The sequence below is a fragment of the Eretmochelys imbricata genome, chromosome 1, assembly GCF_965152235.1.
Source record: "Eretmochelys imbricata isolate rEreImb1 chromosome 1, rEreImb1.hap1, whole genome shotgun sequence".
NCBI lineage: Eukaryota > Metazoa > Chordata > Testudines > Cheloniidae > Eretmochelys > Eretmochelys imbricata.
Window position 1 is genome coordinate 56,577,721 of NC_135572.1, and position 17,697 is coordinate 56,595,417.

The following is a 17,697-nucleotide window of genomic DNA, read 5'->3' on the forward strand; positions in this document are numbered from 1 at the left end:
TAGGATATTTATCAAATTAACAGCCCTGCAATAATGGATATTCCACCTAGAGGAAATCCTAGTTATCAATCACTATTCTCTACACAAGACCTGCTTAAGACAATGGATTAGTTTTGCACCTTCCCCTCACCCCCAAACCGGCACTTATAGAATGTCTGCAAATAAGTTATTGAAAAAAAAAAATTTTTTTTTAATTTTGGTTCAAGTCAACCAAGTGAGGACATTTCAGCAAATCAAAGAAATTGGAAAGAATTGTTTGAGCTGAAACAGAATGGTTTGGGCATTTTTAAAACGAAAGCAACAAGTTAAGGGATAGATTCACAAGAACTGTGGTGGGGGCAGGGTGACGACTACGGCTTGTGGTCAGGGCACTTTCCTCGGATGTGGGTGACCCAGGTTCAAGTCCTTGCTCCACAGCAGGTCTCCCACATCCCAGGAGAGCACCCTAACTAACTATACAATAGGTGTAAGGGAGGGGCAACACAACAACCTCCTCTTCAGTCTTTTTGTAAGACCAGCACCCAAATCTGTTGTGCCTTTACCCATAAGACCTGAAATTTCCATTTTCTTCCTTTCAACCAAAACATTTGCCAACAGACAAACTTATGAACTGTGTTGACCCAAATATGCATTTTGGTGAAAAGTCTCAGCTGAAAAATTTCAGCCAGCTCTAACTTTGGAGTAACCAATAGTTCCCTAAATTGTACAAACCAGTAACATAGGTAAGGTCCAGGTCAAAGCCATCTTTTGTATAGCGCCTTTTGTTTTCCGAGACCTGTCAGTCAAAAAGACAAATGAAGGAGTTAGAAAGGAGAGTCAAGGGAACCATAAAGATTAGGGAGTGTCTAGAAGGGTGAATAGTGAAGTAGTCCAGATGGTTACTGTTTCTCCTTGTAACAAAGCACGAGTGGCAGAGCCTCAATCTTTCCCTATCCACTCCAGGTGGAAGTGTACATAGTTAGGCCACGTACACACTGTAGAACTTGTGTTGACATAGCCAGCATAACTCCCTCTTGTAGAAGCAGCATACATCAACAGGAGGAGTTTTTCTGCTGGTGCATCTGATGAAGTGGGTTCTAGCCTATGAAAGCTTATGCCCAAATAAATCTGTTAGTCTTTAAGGTGCCATCAGCCTCCTTGTTTCTGCTGGTGTAGGAACACCCCCCCCCCAAAGGCCATTAGCTATGCCACCAAACACACATTTCTGTTGGCATAGTTGTGTCTACACTGGGGGCCTTGTCAGCATATCTATGTCACAAGGGTGTCCCCCCACCCCCAGCCCCTGATCAACATAACTACACTAGTATAAGTTTTAAGTGTAGATCAAGCTTAAGACTAGCAAGTGGCTCACATTAATAACTCAGCGGCAGCATTCACACAAATTCAGAAAAGAAACTGCATTTTAGTCAGGCTTTGTGCTCAGGAATTATTTCAATCCAGTAATCAGTAGCCAATAGCTGTACTGGGGCTGCTGACCTTATCAAGGCCTTATTCTAGTTAGTGGGACAATGCACGATGAGACTGTCTACATGGATCACACTGTTGTATGCTGCATCATATTACTGATTTGTTAAAAAAAGTAGCATTTAACCTATGATTCAATTCTCTACTGGGAGGGGGGGAACAGGGGGGATGAAGATCAGCTTTGTTGCATCTTCACCAATTGCTTAATCAGGGCTACACTCCCATGTGCAAGTGAGGCCTTAGAGGGAGAAGCACTAGGCAGATCACAAGGGTTACTCTTATTTTATGAAAGGATGCCAGGGAATCCTTTGAACTCCTAGTAGGATGCAATACCTCACTTAAGATGTTAAAGTGAAGTTGAGCTGTAAGGGACAGCATCTCTCTCACACACACAAAAAAGTCTTGGAGATTTTTTTTTCCAGAAAAAGTTTTGATGCCTCAGGGTAAACTCTAGCTATCTAAATATCTTGGAAATTTCTCAGTCTACATTTGACAAGCAAGATGCTGATGGAGTATTGATTTTGTTCCCTGAAAAATGCACATGGAAGTTGGGTTAAAATTGACACTACATTAAGAGTCCTGTGGGAGGGGAGAAGAGAAGAAAAGGAATACTTTTTATTCAAAGCTATGTCTAAACATTTTGAAATGGAGTTTTAATATCAGATGCTACCAGGAAGCTAAAACTTAAGGTACAGTTTCTATTCTGTTTATACCTGCAGAAGATGCACTATAATAAAAGCTTTTGCCTCTGATTTTAATTGTAACCACTCATTCCTATATTCATGGGATACAGCAGATTTTCTTCTCTCTGCCCTGCCATGCAAGTGTGTTCAATATAAAAAAGTCAAGACAGAATTGGCTATTTGCATCAGGTAGGTCATGGCATCACATCAGTGCCACCACACTGCTGTAGTGGGACAATGGTGTTTTGAAGGTGTGACCCTATATTGAGAGTGGAAACACTGCCGGAGTGCAAAAATGGTTCTCAACTACCTAATGCTGTAATTCAATACCTGCTCCTATCACTAGGACAAATTGCTTTAGTGGATGAGGCAGAATCCTGTTACTAGTCTGCTGGCCTGCAATTCTGACTGTTTTAGAATGAGAACTGTGCAGTGTTAGGTATGAGGGGAGGGAAACCAGAGTGCAGAATAAGACAGAAATAAATGGAGGGGAGGGAAGCAGGCGGAGATGGGAACAAAAATGAAAGTTCTTATTACTACCCTTCTCTGCTGAAGAAGTCTGTTATTGCTTTAAGAATATGAGGAGAGTTTGAAAACCATAATAGCACATTCAGACAAACAGTTATGAAGCTAACTTACCATCCTCCTGGTCACCTTTTCTAGTTGTTTCTTTTGCGAGGCCAGGCGAAATATTCTTATCAGAATGATAATTCTCAAAGCTCGAAGGATGATAACCATTCTAGCAAAGAGGAAAAAGTTAGCTTTGCAATGGAATAGAGCTGGGCAGAAGATGTAAATTATGTTTTGCCAGAAAGATTGAAATTTGTTTTGTTCCAAATGAGGATAAAAAGCCAACATAACTGTTTTTGAAAAAACAAAGTTAAAATTGTTTTGGGTCAACACATTTTGATTTCATAACTTCAAGGTATTTTATTTTGATTTCAACCTTCCATTTAGAGTCGTTTTTTAATTCAAACAAAAAGTTGGAATTTTCTATTCCAGAAAGTGTCAAAACAGGATTTTTAAATAGTCAAAATGCTTTTCTGTGCCCCCACCCTGTGAAATTATGTCGAAGTACAAAATGTTGCAAAATCATGTGGTTACAACAAAATTGCATTTTTCTGATGGCAAACTGTTTAACTGCAAGTTTTCTAACTGGCCTTACAATGAAAGCAGCCAGGAATTCACCTACAGAGATAAAGAGTTTTCATTGCTTCACCGCTGTGCATAGTGATGCCAGCAAGTATAGTCTCACCCTACCTATCCCCCTTAGCGATAGTAAGAGCTCCACAATATTAGCCAAGCCATAACACTGCGGATCTTCCAGTTTCCCAGTTTAGATCCATGGTATACAAGGTCACTGTACTCATTTGAGTATGTTAATGGCTCTTGGTATTGAGAAGACATCAAGATCATCAAATGTGCACCTTTGGCTCCTTACTCCATGGATGTGTAGCGTTTTATGCAAGAGGTTCAGGAAAACTGAGCAGTTCTAGAGTCCCAAACATAATCACTCATCCATTTCAGTTAGAGAGATGATAATGGACATTCTTAGAAGTTAAAAGTTTTGAAGTGGAAAGAGAATTTTCTGCTGACTTTAGTGGTTTAGGGAAGCATATTACTGTTTAGAAGGCTTCCCAAAACTTGGTTCGCAGCTTGTTCAGGGTAAGCTCCTGGCAGCCCATGAGACACTTCGTTTACCTGAGTGTCCGCAGGTATGACCGCTCGCAGCTCCCACTGGCCACGGTTTGCTGTTCCCAGCCACTGGGAGTTGTGGGGAAGTGGTGTGGGCCAGGCCACCTCTTCCCGCAGCTCCCATTGGCCAGGAACGGCGAACCACGGCCAGTGGGAGCTGCGAGCGGTCGTACCTGCGGACGCTCAGGTAAACTAAGTGTCTCATGGGCTGCCAGGAGCTTACCCTGAACAAGCTGCGAACCAAGTTTTGGGAACCCCTGCCTTAAGGTATGCCTATTCTCCAATCATTCTAGCCCATGTAGCTGTACCCAAGCTAGCCTTCCTTGAGCTAGCTTGCTAAAAACAGCAGTGTAGCCAAGGTAGCATAGGCTAGCTGCCTGGGTATGTACCTGGGGTCCCAGACAGGATTGTAGCCAGACCCTTAGCACAGGCAGTGGCATGGGCTACACTGCCATTTTTAGTGAGCGAGTTCAGTCAAGGCTAACTCAGGTATGCCCACATGTGCTGCACTCACACCTCCCGAGTGCTGGGTAGACATACCCGAAACGCCATCCCAGAAAATGCCTTGTCCTATACGGGATGAGATTACCTAGAGCATAACCAAAGTACTCAGTTGTGTGAAGGACATGGGACTGCTCTGTATTAATTTATGATTGTCCAGTTACGGTAAGGGATGTTCTCTATTTGACCATGTGCAGTTAAGTCAAGAGGCGCTGTTAGGAAAAACAAGCAGAAAATAAAACAGTGACTAGAGATAAGGCACCTGGAGGAGTGGGAAAGGAGACAGAACATTGCAGGGTAATTAAGAGAAGGACTATCAACTGGAAGAGTCTACCTCCCTTGGCTCCAGCATAGTCATAAGACTTTTTGGCCAGGGATGGGAGCCTAAAAATCAGAAGGACATCCTGAGGCCTTGTCTACAGGAGAAAAGTTTTGCTGGGATAGCTATGTCAGCAAACCCTCTAGTGCAGATGCAGTTTATATCAGTATACAACTGCTTTTGCTGGAATAGCTTATACTACTATTTCCCCAAGAGACAAACTATACCAGCAAAAGGTCTTTATGCCACTATAAGCCCTAGTGTAGATATAGCTTATGTTGACAGTTATGTCCATTTAAAAAAAAACACAAAAACAAACAAACCCATACTCTTAACTGACAGATATGTCAGAGACACAAGGTGGGTGAGGTAATATCTTTTATTGGACCATCTTCTGTTGGTGAGAGCTATAGCTGTGTTGGTCCTAGGATCTGAGCAAGACAAGGTGGGTGAGGTAATATCTTTTATTGGACCACCTTCTGGTAGCGAGAGAAGCTTTTGAGCCACACAGAGCTCTCAACACCAGAGCTCTCACCACCAGAAGGTGGTCCAATAAAAGATATTACCTCACCCACCTTGTCTTGCTCAGATCCTGGGACCAACACAGCTATAGCTAACTGACATAGCTATATGTAGTGTAAGTTTTAGGTAAAGAGTCTTTCTGGAAGTGGGAGGGTCAGTTGTCCAGGACTGATGGGAAAAACAGGTTGACAGAAAGGTTCTGCAAAGAGACTGAAGATGGGCCTACCTGGCTAACATGTTGGGTTGGGGGAGAGAAATAGTAGCTGTCTCCCTAGAGCTTATAGATAGTTTTAAAATCCTTATTCTTACACTATGCAGTGTTCCTACTGTTAAAACAATACCTGGTTTTAGAAAAGGCTGCATGGTCATTCTGTATATACCACTGGTCACAGCTCCCGAAGGTCAGAACTGCAGATAATGAACTTATGTTGGGCCTGCTGAAGTAATCACTGTTAGTACATAGGGGTCTACAACCCAAGATCCTGGTCTTGGGTTGTCTACAGCACAGAGCCCATGTTGGCATAACTATGCTGGTATAGCCCCCAGGGGACAGGGAAAAAACTTCACATAGGCTATGTCTACACTACAGAGCCTACGCTAGCCAATAGCCCAATAGTTAGGGCACTCATCTGAGATGTGTGGGATCCATGTTCAAGTCCCTGCTCTGCCTGAGGTGAACAAGACTCGAACCTGAATTTCCCACATCAGAGGCAAATCCTTAAATTACCAGGCTACCAAGTCAATTTCTCTGGCCAAGTGAGTATTTATTGTATACAAAGTAGAACAGCTCCAACAGGAGAGTAACAATCATTTTCTTCCCCTTTCCCACTGAACTTGAGAAACCTTCTCAACAAATGGTTCATTGAAACAGACCCCTTTCCCACAAATTTGATTTCTACAAATTGTTAGTTTGACAATTGTTCAACAAAAATCCCTTGCCAGCTGTAGCTGGAAGTGCTCCTTTTTTGATGCTGAAGTTTTCAAATCTGCCAAGTATGATATCACACACATTATTCTAACACTTTTAACTTGCTTTAGTTTTTAAAGAAGCAGGAGTTAATCCTTCCTCCAATCAGTTGTAAACTGATCAGTTGTAAGTAAGGTTTCTTGTTTACTACTAGCTCTGATTTCTGTTTACTTTTAAGACAAGTTTTGCCGAGTAAGGCTATGTCTACACTTACAGTGTGTCAAGTACAGCACTGTATGTGTAGCCACAAGCCATGGTGAAAGGCTCCACTGCCTTGCCACTACCAGAGCCTTTCACCACTACTGAGCATTTCAAAAAAAAAAAAAAAATGGCAATGTAGACCTGGAAGGCACTGCTTGGTTGTGTAGAGCAGTGGTCTCCAAACTTTTTGGATCGCGTACCCCCAGGGCCAGCTCTAGGGAAGCAAAAATGAAGAAGAGCTGCCGCCGAAGACAGAGCAAGGAGAGCCGAGCTGCTGCCGAAGATGGAGCAGGGAGAGCCTTCAGTGGCACTCCTGCTGTGCACCCCCAGGGAGGGTCTTGCATACCCCCTGGGGTGTGTGAACCCCACTTTGGAGACCACTGGTGTAGAGAGCCATAAGGGTGTGATGGGTTGGGTCACAGAAACTCCTTTGGGAATGCCACCTGATGTGCCTAGACTACCTCTGAGCCAGTTTTCCCTGTCAGCTTGGGACTTCAGTATCTTGCCTTGTTTGAGCCAGACACTTGCCTGCTGCAAACACAGATCCAAGTCTAAACCATCACAAGCTGCAGGCTTAAGTGGGGAAAAAAAAAGCTTAAGAAGTGTTCCTGTCTCCAGCACTCAGACACGCAGCTCCCAAAGGGGTCTAAACCCCAAATAAAATCTGTTTTACACTGTATAAAGCTTATATAGGGTAAACTCAAATTGTTTGCCCTCTCTAACATGGATAGAGATATGCACAGCTGTTTGCTGCCCCAAGGTATTATTAATTAACTCAGAGTAAGTAAAAAGTGCTTTTAAATACAAAAAGTAGGATTTAAGTGATTCTAAGTAATGACAGACAGAACAAATTACCAAGCCAAAAAACCCACATGCAAATGTAAGCCTAATACAGTGAGGAGCTGAATACAGATAAAATCTCACTCTCAGATGTTTCAATAAGCTTCTTTCACCTACTAGACACCTCCCTAGTCTGGGCCCAATCCTTTCCCCTGGTACAGTCCTTGCTCCAGCTCAGGTGGTAGCTAGGGGATTTCTCATGACTGCAGCCCCCTTTGTTCTGTTCCACCCCCTTATATATCTTCTGCACAGGGCAGGAATCCTTTGTCCCTCTCTGGGTTCCCACCCCTCCTTCTCAATGGAAAAGCACCAGGTTAAAGATGGATTCCAGTTCAGACTACATGATCACCTGTCACTGTAAGAGTTCATTACCCACCTTGCCAGCACACACTTATACAGGAAGACTTACAAGTAAACAGAACCATTTACAACCAAGTGTCCTGGTTAATGGGAACCATCAAGAATCCAAGCCACCATTAATGGCTCACACTTTGCATAAATTACAATAGGACCTCAGAGTTATATTTCATATTTCTAGTTTCGGATACATTTATACAAATAGGATGAACACACTCCGTAAATTATAAGCTTTGTAATGATTCCTTACAAGAGACCTTTTGCATGAAGCATTTTCCAGATACATTACATTCACACTCATTAGCATATTTTCATAAAAGCATATAGAGTGCACCATCATAGGGTATATATCCTGAGGGTTCAGGTATACACGGCACTCTACCTCATCTCTAACAGGTTTTTTGCAGTGTTGGAAAACTCTGTGAGTGGACCCCGTAAAGCTTTCTTTGCTGGGAGCCAGAGTGCTTTGGAAATCACAGGTGTTGCATAACACCAGAGAGAAATCATTTTTAACACACACTACTTTCATTTACAGTGGCATGTGGAGTACATACTACTCCACATGCCACTGCTAGCATGTGTGTGTACAGCAGTGTAGACAGACACAGCTTAGGTGGGTAATTTGGGTATAACATTTTATAAACAAACATTCAGGTGTTCGGGGTTCTTCCCTATACTCCCTTCAAAAACCAGACGTGCCAGACACTAGCAAGTTTTAGAAGGATTTATAAAGAGATGATAATAAGAGATAACATTTCTAAGCAATTAGATCACACACTTCTTACCTTGGGATTTTGTCTGCACCACTGAAGTCGGAGAAAGAATACACCATATTAATCAACAGGGTGCCCACGACAATCACCGCATCTAAAACATTCAGTTTGGACTTGAAATAATTGTTGAAGCTGAAATACAAAAGAAGGGAAGCAGAGACAAAATTAGGGGGGAGGAATATCTAAAAGTACTATGAGAAGTGTATTAGAGTGTATATTCCATATTGCTACAAAACATTGCTCATGGATGAATTGGTCCTCAATAGCCTGTTTGTTACTTCAATAGGAGTAAAACAGGTTTTTTTTTAATCAATCCTTTACAAACCGCTGACTCCACTTAACACCAAGTCACATATACCAGTTTAAAAGGAAAATTGAAAAGAATTCCCTCCTACCCTCTTCATTCAAATCCCCACTTAAACACTCTTCCTATGAAGCCTACCAAAACTAGCCAGCCCACATACCATGCTGCTGTACCACTCGGTATGCTACAATTGCAATGCTTTAAATCTCTTCTGGACAGCCAGCGCAGTTTGTATTTGTACTATTTCTGACCATTTAGGACTATCTTCCGTTATCCTCGTGCAGAGGAGTACCAGAGTAATGCCTTTAGAATTAATGGGCCTATATAAGAACTCTGGTACTACCGCATTTTGCTCTCTACACAGACTGCAATTATTTTACTGCAGTAGCACCTAGAAGCCCTAGTCGTTGTGCTATGCTCCACTGTGCTATTAACTGTTCAAACGGAACAAAGACAGTCCCAGCCCCAGAGAGCTTCAAGTCATGCTAAGAGTATTCATGAACCGTGCTTCCCAGTTACCTGAACAAACCAATGAATAAGAGTGCTAGTCACTGCAGATAATGAATGACTTGCCAGTGTTAGGGACCAGCACTGGGAACTTCACAGGACTGATTCTGGCCTCACACTGGTGAGTCAGGAGTAACTGCACTGGTGGTTACCCCAGCGTAAGTGAATTCAGAATCAGCCACCACGTATCCACTGTGCAGATTCTTTAGAAGTCAGTGTACATTTTTAAGGTGTCCCTATACAAAGATGTCTTGCTGAATTTTCAGGCCCTTGGGCATTAACCTTACCCCTCAACAAACACTCGCAGGAGAACATCCACGAGAAAGAAGAGCGCTATTGCCAAGGAAACGCCTTCCAGGGTCTCTCTTATGCTCTTTTCCTTGTCACTAATAGCTAGGTCCACAATCACAAGAGCAATGTCCACAAAGATGAGTACAACACCAAATACTCTACGAAACAAAAAAAAACAAAAAAACAAAGAAGGCATCTCTCAAGAGGGAAAGTACGAAAGTATTACACTTCTCATTGCTTGATGTGCGCAGTCAGTTGCTCACAATTTTCAAAATGAAAGCCACTTTTGTAAAGAAGTCTAGTATTCCCTTATTTTATGCCTGTTCTGAATTCTTTATGTTCCCCAGATATATGTTTTAGTAACTACTTTTCCTCAAAAAGAGAGGGAGACATATTTGCTAAGCCTGTTGGGAAATGCAGCACCCTCTGAAGGCTGCACAAGCCTTCATTCACACTGTAGCTGCCAAGGGAGCATGGCCAACCATGCTGTGGCAATTTAACCCATGCCAGGATGCAAGGATAACCTGTGGGACCATACTAGCGGGTGGTGTTAGGCTAAGAGCTAAGAGAAACACAAGTTTGTGTCCAGCAACCTCAAAGCTGCTTCATATTCTGTCAACATGCCAGCTTTAAACATGTATTCTGTAAAGACTGCTTAAACTGTCACAGCATGCACCACCTTCCCTCCCAATCAGGCCGAGTAATGTCCTTGTAGTAACTACAGCAGTTGCTCTAACATAGTATATTTTTGCTATATCAATACAGTTTAGCTGTTAGAAACAAGCAGAGCCACTACCATGTGACCAGCTAGCTCTCCAAGGACCACCTCTAGTCCAGGTGATGAATTAGGAGCCTCTGCACCATACCAACAACAAAGCAATAGAACGTTATATTTTGCTTACATTTCAGTCATCTACAATACCTAGAATTGTCCCTATAAATCCTAAAGAGATCTGAAGTTGCTGTGCATTAGATTTCCCTTCACAATGCAAAGGGAGTTTGCTTTATAAAAGCTCCTCAATGTATTCTGTAGAGCCAAATGCTTTTCAAAGGAACAAAACCAAAAAAAGATAGTTTGGAAGTTACTACTTTGTAGCAAACTGACTAGAACATATTTAACTAAACTTTCTACTTTATTTATATCTCCTATCAAAACCCGTGGCTGCATACAGGTTATGTATATATCCACACATACCTGAATCCAAATGACATCACAAATGGAGAAATCTTTTTCTTAATAGTACTGTTAAAAGAGGAATAGAGTCTAAAGTCAGTGACTACCAGATGCAATGGTAGACTTAAGCATTGATTAAAAATTACATTTAAGATTTGTTATTGCAAACTTGCCTGCACCTTTGCTGAATTTTAAGAGATACTTACAGATTCACTTGGAGAATGGGTATGAAAATATGATAGCATAGAGTCCTAGATAAACATGTAATCTTTGCATCTGAAGTGGTTTTTTTTTAAATGCACAAAAGCTTATGCCCAAAACACATCTGTTAGTCTTTAAGGCGCCACCAGACTCCTTGTTTTTATGTAATCTTTCTGTCAACTGGTGACAAGTAACAAAGGTGTCAAAGAGGATGACACCTCTTGGACCATAAAACCTAAGTGTGTGAACACACTCAGAAATGCAGCTTTATCCCCTTCTATTTTGCTTGAATGTTCTATACACTTTCCTTTCATGCTAGGTTTTGAAAGATGTATACACACACACTAGTGATTGAGATTAACAGTTGGTACAAAAATTGTCAGAAGCCTTTAATTGCAGATTGTAAAGTTATTACAGATAGTAAATTGTAATTGAGCTGAAGATGCTACTAAGGCCATCCCATGTACACATTGAGCCAAAGTGACAGCAACTGATATTTGAATCTAGCCAAACCTCAGCCTGAAAGAAGGGCCTTCTACCTTTAGTGCCATTGTACAAAGATATCAACATTGCAGTCAGCTCAACTTGTTCCTCTCCAAACAAAAGTTCATGTATTTAAATGGTACAAGTAATTTTTAATCTTTGACTAAAAGTGGAAAAATTAGTAAGCAAATTTTAGTTTTCCTTCCCCCATAACTCACTACAACTGTAAGGTCCCGATTCTGTTGCATTACTCTGGTGTTATGAATGGAGTTACATTGGAAGCATCAGACTTGCAATGCATACTTCTGCTATTAAAAGCCATTAAAGTGATCAAGGAGTTTAAATGAATTCAGGATCCACTGTCATACTTAATAGATTTTTCACTTTTCTGAATTGCCACATTGGACAAAGCTCCTAGCTGAATAAGCTTTGCTTTGTTCTTTCTACTGTACATTCTCCAAGACTGAATGCAGAATCTGTCCAGATCAGAGTATTTTATGTTCGCAACGCACATTTTTGAAACTCTAGAGTCATTGATAATATTGTAAATCTCAGACATGGTTTGTCAGTAGGTATTTGTACTTTATGTATTTCAGACCAATTAGCTTGCCAGAAGGAATATTTTTGATTTCTCTCTATCAAGTGGACTCTGAGCCAGACAAGCTACATGCTTTATAAAAACAAATAAGATTAAAAGCAAATACATAGCAAAGTCTTCTGAATCTATGACATTAGGTTTCCTTACTAAGCAATGACCTACTGAGCTCCTTTTTGACATTTCAGCAAGCCATGCTTCCTTCTCAATTTTGGCTTGGGAAACTGCACTAGACAGTTTATTTTGCCCAGCAAAGATTAGAACAACTTTAACTTACCGGGAGCAAGTGTCTGGTTCATTATCCTCAATGCAGCCATCATCAATCTTTATGCTTGGCTCCCCTGTCTTTTGAAAGCTGCCAAAAAATGACAAATCAGACTAGGTCATAGATGGCTGCCCTGCACGTTCAGCTCCTGTGCACTAAAAGGGATGCTCCACTCAGGTCAAGTAAGAGCTGGGACACCACCAGGGGCTAGAGCAGGGGTTCTTAAACTGGAGGTTGTGACCCCTCAGGGGGTTATGAGGTTATTACGGGGAGGAGAGGGGGTCTATGAGCTGTCAGCCTCTACCCCAAGCCCTGCTTTGCTGCCAGCATTTATAATAGCGTAAAATATATTTTAAAAATGTGTTTAGGAGGGGGTTTCACACAGCAAGTTTGAGTGTAAGAGGTCACCAATACAAAAGTTTAAGAATCACTGGGTTAGAGTGTGCGCAAAACTCAGTAAGGAAGGGGCAATGCTCCAGAAGCAGGAGATTTCCTGGGAAAGGCAGCCCTGAAAAGTAGTGCTCAGAGCACAAAAGAATCCTGCCATAAGTCCTGAAGCAGGAACAACTGAGAAAGGCAAAGGGGAAATCTCCTGGGATCTGTAGGCCAGGGTGGTCTTTAAAATGGTTTTTAAAATGGTCTTTTTTTTAAGGGTAGTCTTAAGTGTGGCAGTCAGTCTTGTGTGCTGGAACCAGCCAGCACCTCACACACACTTTTCCCCCCAAACAAGGATATTAGGACTACACCTGCTTGAGTGCTGCTCACAGCAAAAGACAAAATGAGAGGGGCTGGCATTGGCATTTGGTGAGATCTTACCTCTTCACTGAGCATCACTTCAGCCAAAGGGACTTTACTAGGCTAAGTTAGCAGTTTAGCACATGTGGCTAAGACAACATTAGAGGCAGAGTTGTTCCATAGGATCCTTCACTATTTCAGAATTGAAAAATAGTGAAGGATCCTATAAAACATGCATTAAGAGATCAAAATAGTCTCCCTCCTCCCCACTGCATACTTCAATTTTATTTTAATCTAGTTTGATGATACAGAGTCTCAGGGAAGGTCACTAAAGACTGAGATAATACTGCTAGATGGTGATCACTTGCTAGTATTTCAAGTGAGCAGCTTTCAAAATCTATTCCCTAGAACAGGAGTCAGCAACCTTTCAGAAGTGTGCGCTGAGTCTTCATTTATTCACTTTAATTTAAGGTTTTGCGTGCCAGTAATACATGTTAACATTTTTAGACAGTCTCTCTCTATAAGTCTATTATTATATAACTAAACTATTGTTGTATGTAAAGTAAACAAGGTTTTCAAAATGTTTAAGAAGCTTCATTTAAAAAAATTAAATTAATATGCTGATCTTACACCCTGGCCCGCTCAGTCCGCTGCCAGCCTGGGGTTCCGTTCACCTAGGCCGGCAGCAGGCTGAGCAGGGCCTGTGCCCGGGACCCCGGCTGGCAAGGGGCTAGCAGCCAGAACCTCAGACCAGCAGCAGGCTGAGTGGGGCCGGTGGCCGGGACCCCAGACCAGCAGTGGGCTGAGCGGCTCAGCCCGCTGCTGGTCTGGGGTTCTGTCCACTGGCTCCTGCCAGCCAGGGTCCCAGCTGCTGGCTCTGCTCAGCCCGCTGCCGGTCTGGGATCCTGGCCCTGCCCACATAGAGTGGGTACCTACCTTCTCCCTGGTTCTAGCCCATTCTCTTCCTCTCTGTCTGCACTTAGCTACGAGTGGGAATGCATGGAGCACAGTGCTGGGGGTGAAGGAGCAGGCTGGGGGCTGGGGTGTAGGGTGTGGCCAGGAGCTAGAATGAGGGAGGGGGCTCAGGGTTGGGGCACGAGGTTTGGGTGTGGAGTACTATCATAAATATAAAGGGAAGGGTAAACCCCTTTAAAATCCCTCCTGGCCAGAGGAAAACTCCTCTCACCTGTAAAGCGTTAAGAAACTAAAGGTAACCTCGCTGGCACCTGACCAAAATGACCAATGAGGAGACAAGATACTTTCAAAAGCTGGGAGGAGAGAGAGAAACAAAGGGTCTGTATGTCTGTCTATATGCTGGTCTTTGCCAGGGATAGACCAGGAATGGAGTCTTAGAACTTTTAGTAAGTAATCTAGCTAGGTATGTGTTAGATTAGGATTTCTTTAAATGGCTGAGAAAAGAATTGTGCTGAATAGAATAACTATTTCTGTCTGTGTATCTTTTTGTAACTTAAGGTTATGCCTAGAGGGATTTTCTATGTTTTGAATTTAGTTACCCTGTAAAGTATCTACCATCCTGATTTTACAGAGGGGATTTCTTTACTTCTATTTCTATTAAAAGTCTTCTTGTAAGAAAACTGAATGCTTTTTCATTGTTCTCAGATCCAAGGGTTTGGGTCTATAGTCACCTAGGCAAATTGGTGAGGCTTTTTACCAAACCCTGTCCAGGAAGTGGGGTACAAGGTTTTGGGAAGTATTTTGGGGGGAAAGACGTTTCCAAACAGCTCTTCCCCAGTAACCAGTATTTGTTTGGTGGTGGTAGCGGCCAATTCAAGGAAAAAGGGTGGAATATTTTGTACCTTGGGGGAGTTTTTGACCTAAGCTGGTAAAGATAAGCTTAAGAGGTTTTCATGCAGGTCCCCACATCTGTACCCTAGCGTTCAGAGTGGGGAAGGAACCTTGACAAGTACTTACCTGAGCAGCTCCCATTTGGTGTGAGGGGTGCAGGTAGGAATGTGGGGGGGGTGCAGGAGTTCCCATTTGGTGCTCAGGGTGGGGGTGAGGTATGTGTGGAGGTGCAGGAGTCAAGGCAGGGGGGCTGGGTACGTGTGGGGGTGCTGGCATCAAGGCTGGGGATGGTGTGAGGGGGGTGCCAGAGACAGGGCAGAGGGCTGGGGTTGTGGGCATGCTCCCAGCTTCCTGCCCTGAGCAGCTCACGGCAGGGGGCTGGAGGGAATATGCCCTGATTCCACCTGCCCTTGCCCACCTCTTCTCCGCCTCCTCCCCAGAGCAGAGAGCATGCTGCCCCTCTGCTTCTCCCCCTCCTGCTCAAGGGCCATCAGCGGCAGGGAGGGAGAGGAGGAGGGGCAGGAACCCAGCATGCTGGGGGAAGAGGCATGGGAGGGGGAAGCTTGCCTGCCCTGCAGCGGCAGCAGGCAGGACCAAGCTTCTTCTCTCCCCACTGCTGCCGCAGGGGCAGGGTGAAGAGTGGGCGAGGGCAGGAACGATTTTTAATGGCACGCTGCTGCCTGCCGGGATCCTGGCCTGGGTTCGGCAGTGGGCTGAGCAGGGCTGGGACCCAGCAGGCAGCAGCGTGCCATTAAAATCAGCTCGCATGCCATCTTTGGCACGCGTGCCATAAGTTGCTGACCCCTGCCCTAGCATATATGTATCACAGGGAACAAGTACTAAATGGCTGTGCAGACCAAGCTAACTTCTGAACCCTAGAAGTGAGGTCTACTGCTTCTGTTTTGATATCTGAGGAATCTTGCACTATTATATTAGGTCAACTACTGTAAAAGCAGCTTCAGCTAAAGAGTGCAGGAAATTACTCCATCCAAACTCATTCAGCTGTGCCTACATATTAATAGGACAAGCCTACATACCTCTACAAGTCACATGCATAGCATAGACTCTGGCCATGTTTGCAGGAGAAACTTACTGGTTTAATATAACCAAACCAATTTAAGAACTGATGTTAAACCAGTGAGACTCAGGCAGGCAAAGCCTTAACCCTGAATTTCCAAGTTCCTGCCAGTTTAAGGTTGGCCCTTATGTACAATTTGAGTTGCTTTTTATTTTATGTGCACAAAGCAGGTTAGATCCTCAGCCCAGGAGTATTACAGAAGCAATCTACTCAACCTGTAGAGGTACACGTTCATACGTTCACTGAGAAGTACCCTAAAAGGAGCAGTACTAAGAAGATTTCCCGACATCAGCAGAAAATGGTGACCATGATGCTAAGCCTCAAGAGAGTGTATGGAGTTACTTAAGGATGACAGAGAATTCTAGGGTACAATCCATGAACATAGTTAGGCACCTAAGTCCATTTGTCCAGGTGTCATTGCAATCCTTAGGCACCTAAATTCAATTAGTGCCTAAATTTTTTACAGTAGAAGTTCCCTAGGCATCTGTTCCTGCTGCTGGGTGGCTGAACTGCTGCCTCCTGCTAGGCGCCTGGATGCCAAAGGGCAAATAATGAACTAGAGAAAATAGGTGTTTGACTGTTTGCATGCGGAGCCCAATTCAGTAGCTGTGCTCAGAGGCTGCCTGCTGGATCAGTCCCCTCAGGAAACTTCACACAAAACACCTGGGGGTGAGATGAGAAGCCTAGGAGATAAGGTACTCGGGTGGGAGTCCCCCAGTTCAAGCTGTCCTCCTGCCACCTGAAGGGGAGAAGGGATCAGAACAGGATCTGCCACCTTGCAGGTGAGTGCCGTAACCACTAAGTCAGAGTAATTCTAGCTTTTGTGGCCCAATTAATATTTAAAGTAGAACAGCTTCAACAGGAGAGATTGAGACCCACATCAGAACAGTCTATAGCTTATTAGGTAGGGCACTCACCTGAGAGGTGGCTGGTCCCTGTTCCAATCCCTCCCTCTCCTTAGGGGGCTGGGACTTGAACTAGGGTCTCCCAGATTCTGGTGAGTGCCCTAACCACTGCACTACAGGTTAAAAGGGCTGATTCCTCCTTCCCTTCCCCACTCTGCCCCAGCCTGGCCGTTTTACATGAATTCACCTGAGGCGCCAGATCCATTAGGTGGTCTCTGAATACACTGCCTACACACAGCTTAGGTATCCCAACACCTATGTACCCTGGGTTTGTGAATCACAAGCAGAGACAAGTCTGAGCTGCAGGGAGGCCCCTGTGTGAGAGGGGCAGGACTTAGGACACAACCTGTCACAGTACCACCATGAGATCAAATGTCATGAGTCAGACCCCTCCCCAGAATCAGGAGATCTAAAAAAAAACAACCACTAATCTTTTTTAGATCAGTCTTTTGATTTTTTAACTTCCTCAGCCCATCCCCAGGGTGTGGGCATGTGACAATTAGTGGTACCCACTCTCCAACATGTATTGGATAAGGTGATTTTGGCCCCTGCTGCAGGAGCTCTCACCCAGATCCCCCTCAATTCAGCCCCTGCCAGTTCAGTCCCCCAGCCCTATATTCCCCTACTGCACTCAGTTTACCCTCCCAGCATTCACCCCATCTGCTCAGAATCCACCATCAATACAGCCCCTCCACCCCATCAACCCTCCCCATCCTCACTTCAGCCCCCCAGCAGCGTCCAGGCCAGAGTACAGCCCTCCCAGCCTCACCTCGGCTGCTCTTAGGGCTCTGGCTGTCAGCCTGACACCGGACGGACAGTGAGTACTATGTAAAATTAAGCCTCACTCATGATCTCAGGATAGAGCTCTCAAACACCATGGCTAGGGAAAAAGTCCTGATGCTTGAGAGTTCTATTGCAAGGTCATGAGTGAGGCTTAATTTTACTTAGTAACTGTCTCTCCTGATAATTTTCCATGAGTTGGCCTGTCTCATCTCCCACTGGATAGCTTAGGTGGCTCCCCATCCAGCATG

The 17,697-nt window shown here is 43.8% G+C and overlaps 1 protein-coding gene across 2 annotated transcripts in view; it reads right to left on the bottom strand.

Moving 5' to 3' along the window:
* Positions 1 to 17,697, bottom strand: part of LOC144258262 (phosphatidylinositol 3,4,5-trisphosphate 3-phosphatase TPTE2-like) — a 38,321-nt gene that overhangs the window by 11,278 nt on the left and 9,346 nt on the right. For both annotated transcript variants that reach the window (XM_077806696.1, XM_077806706.1), the window contains exons 2-7: positions 12,155 to 12,232; positions 10,620 to 10,667; positions 9,421 to 9,582; positions 8,335 to 8,454; positions 2,787 to 2,886; positions 712 to 775 (exon numbers count right to left, since the gene is read on the bottom strand). In XM_077806696.1, the coding sequence (XP_077662822.1) occupies positions 712 to 775; positions 2,787 to 2,886; positions 8,335 to 8,454; positions 9,421 to 9,582; positions 10,620 to 10,667; positions 12,155 to 12,232 (572 nt within the window). The remainder of the gene's footprint in view (positions 1 to 711; positions 776 to 2,786; positions 2,887 to 8,334; positions 8,455 to 9,420; positions 9,583 to 10,619; positions 10,668 to 12,154; positions 12,233 to 17,697) is intronic.